Consider the following 2712-nt stretch of genomic DNA (forward strand, 5'->3'; position numbering starts at 1 on the left):
AGCTCTGTCAGAATGGGAAACAACTCAAGAAACCTCTTCCGATCTCAGGGAAGCATGGCATTTTCTGGCTTCTGGTGAGAAGAGTTACTTTCAGAATGGGCCTAATCAAAAAACAGGCCCCATTGGGTCTGAAATCCATAGTTCATAATTATATAAATGAAATGAAAATTACTTGTATTCTCAAGTTGTAATACAACACCTATAAAAAATTATAGTTTTCTGTTTATTTTCCCACAATTTTTGGTGTAGTTATATTCTTTGTGCAGTTATATTAATTTTTCATAATAAAATAGTGACAGGTTTTATATAACATCTTATAATTGGCTTTTTAATGTAACATACTTTCCATGGAAATACTCCAAATTTGAAATCATTAATGTCAATTTCATTGCATTCATTTATATATAAATACACATATACATACAGACAGACACATATATTGATATACATATAAACCATAATTTCTTTAACATTTTTTTATTATTGGACATTTGGGTTGTTTCCAGTATTTTGCTAAACACCACCATGTTGAATATCCCTGTATACACATAGTTTCACACATATGTGCATATATTCCAAGGAGTAGAATGGCTGGATGCAAATTTACATACCTTTTAAAGATTTGTTACATATTTGTCTTCCAAATGCTCTCTCAGAGGATTTTTTTCAAGTCAAAAGTGTTTTATTATCACTCACATATTTCACAGAAGAAGGAATGTGGCAAACGGGTCAGGGGGTGTATGAGAAAATAATTCAGGTCTGTACAGGTCGCTCTATTTGCATCTGGGAGCAGGGCTCTCTCGACAGCAGGCACAGCAGCTGCAGCTGCATTTGTCTGACGCCCCTTTGCAGATGCAGCCCCGGGCACATGTGGCACAGCCCATGGGGCAGCAGGAGCAGCAGCTCTTCTTGCGGGAGGTACATTTGCCTGTGCATTTGCAGGAGCTGGCGCAGGCGCAGAAGCCACCAGTGGCACAGGAGCAGTTGGGATCCGTGGCGATCTCAAGAGGTCTCTGGAGTCTGGACGCGGTTGCCTGCAGGATTGCTAGGACTTTGAGGACGCATGGTCTCTCTCAAAGGATTGTACCAGCATTGTATGGGCATGACTATTTCCCTGAACCTTTGTCAAATATTCAGACTTTGCTAATTTGAGCACTTCAGGTATGACTAGTGTGTAGAACCTCAGGTTACTATTTATTCACCTATTGTTGTTCTTCAGCTGATACCTTCAAACCTTCTGCTCCAGCTAGGCCACAGGCCCCCTCGTCTACATTTGAAACCCATTTCCCTTCCCTGTAGGATAATATTGGCTCGCAATCATTCAAGCTAATTTTAATTTATCTGTTTTCTGAAAATTCCCTAGTAGAATAGGCTCCTTTGTCCTGCTTATATGATTTTGTAAGTCTAAAAGGGAGACTTCTAGTACATATACTCATTTCTTTCATATCAGTAAAATAAAAGCATTATAGGATTCCTCATTCTGGTAAATTCTCACAACTACTCTGTTAACACTCAGTTGAAGACACCCAAAGGTGAGAGTCAGTCCTAGGAAGACTGAGGGCAGCCAGTCTACACGCAAACATTAAACACCTGTAACTACAGCTGCGACTCCATTGAGTCACCAGGTGGATACATCCTGGCAACGTGGAATTTGATCTCCTTTGTTTTACAACATTAGCTCATTGTTCTTTAATAAATTTTAACTTGAAAAAGTTAAATGGCTTTCAATAACTCAAAGCCCTCTATGTTGTCCATAGCATTAGTGTTGAAATCCTCTAGCTCACATAGTAGACAGAAGATAGTTCTGATAACAACCTGGAAAATCCCTGGAGAGGATGCTACCCACATGATTACTGCTTCCCTTATTCTACCCACCTCTAAATGGCACGAAGGAAGGCTCCATTAGCTCACTGAAGAGGTTTTTGAACGCTGCCCTGCAGACTGCTAAGGACAGGCTGCACGTCAGATTTAGTTAGGGAGATTTTCTAAGACATGACCCACGCCCAAGGAATGGGGTGGGCTCAGAAACACTTCTTGAAATTCCTCCAGTAATTTTGGTAAATGATCAGGTTTTGGAACCATGGCTCAGGGCATCAAAGAGAAGTGTAGCTACTGCTCCCTTCCTGTGAACTTTATACAATTGCCTAGAGCTAGGCTATCCAATACGGTAGAAAGTTGCTGCTAGTCCTATGTGGCTGTTGAACACTTTAAGTGTGTATAGCTAGTCAAGATTTCAAAGACACATTGAAATGATAATATTTTGGATGAATTGGGTTAAGTAAAAATATTATAAAACCTAATTTCACCTGTTTCTTTTTACATGTTTTAATGTGGCAGTGAAACATTTAAAATTACATATGTGGCTTGTATTATATTTCTACTGGACAATCCTAGCATAGGAACTTTGAATCATAAAATTCTAAAGTTAAAGGAATCTTGTAGATGATACAATGCTTTCGTTTCATAAATGAGGAAAAACACACCCTAGTGGGTAAAGTGACTTATTCAGGTCACCTGAGTTGGTGGTAGAGCCAGGATATCGCGAATCCTGCAGCTGTGGACCCCCATTCAGTGCTAGCTTCTCCCTCCCATGCTGCCTGTGTTTGGCTGCAAGTAGCCACACTGAGTGTTTCAGAGTTTCTATAATTCTGGGGCATAGAAAGGCGCACCAGCACCAGGTTCTGTCTGCATTGCTAGTGCTTCCAGAGTCAT

General features: G+C 40.1%; 1 protein-coding gene across 1 annotated transcript; it reads right to left on the reverse strand.

The window, feature by feature from the left end:
* Window positions 1–773: 773 nt before the first annotated feature.
* On the reverse strand, window positions 774–2712 carry LOC123632127 (metallothionein-1L-like). Its single transcript, XM_045542240.1, has 2 exons — window positions 2670–2712; window positions 774–1072 (listed from the first exon to the last, which is right to left on the reverse strand). The coding sequence occupies exons 1-2, from the start codon at window positions 2710–2712 to the stop codon at window positions 774–776; spliced, it is 342 nt and encodes a 113-aa protein (XP_045398196.1).

The sequence above is a fragment of the Lemur catta genome, chromosome 2 (assembly GCF_020740605.2).
Source record: "Lemur catta isolate mLemCat1 chromosome 2, mLemCat1.pri, whole genome shotgun sequence".
NCBI lineage: Eukaryota > Metazoa > Chordata > Mammalia > Primates > Lemuridae > Lemur > Lemur catta.

Bases quoted from the DNA above. Each gene is read 5' to 3' on its own strand.
- LOC123632127 (XM_045542240.1), bottom strand. From the start codon at position 2,712: ATGACTCTGGAAGCACTAGCAATGCAGACAGAACCTGGTGCTG. The intron at 1,073-2,669 runs GTGCGCCTTTCT...CAATCCTTTGAG, and splicing joins GCAGACAGAACCTGGTGCTG to AGAGACCATGCGTCCTCAAA.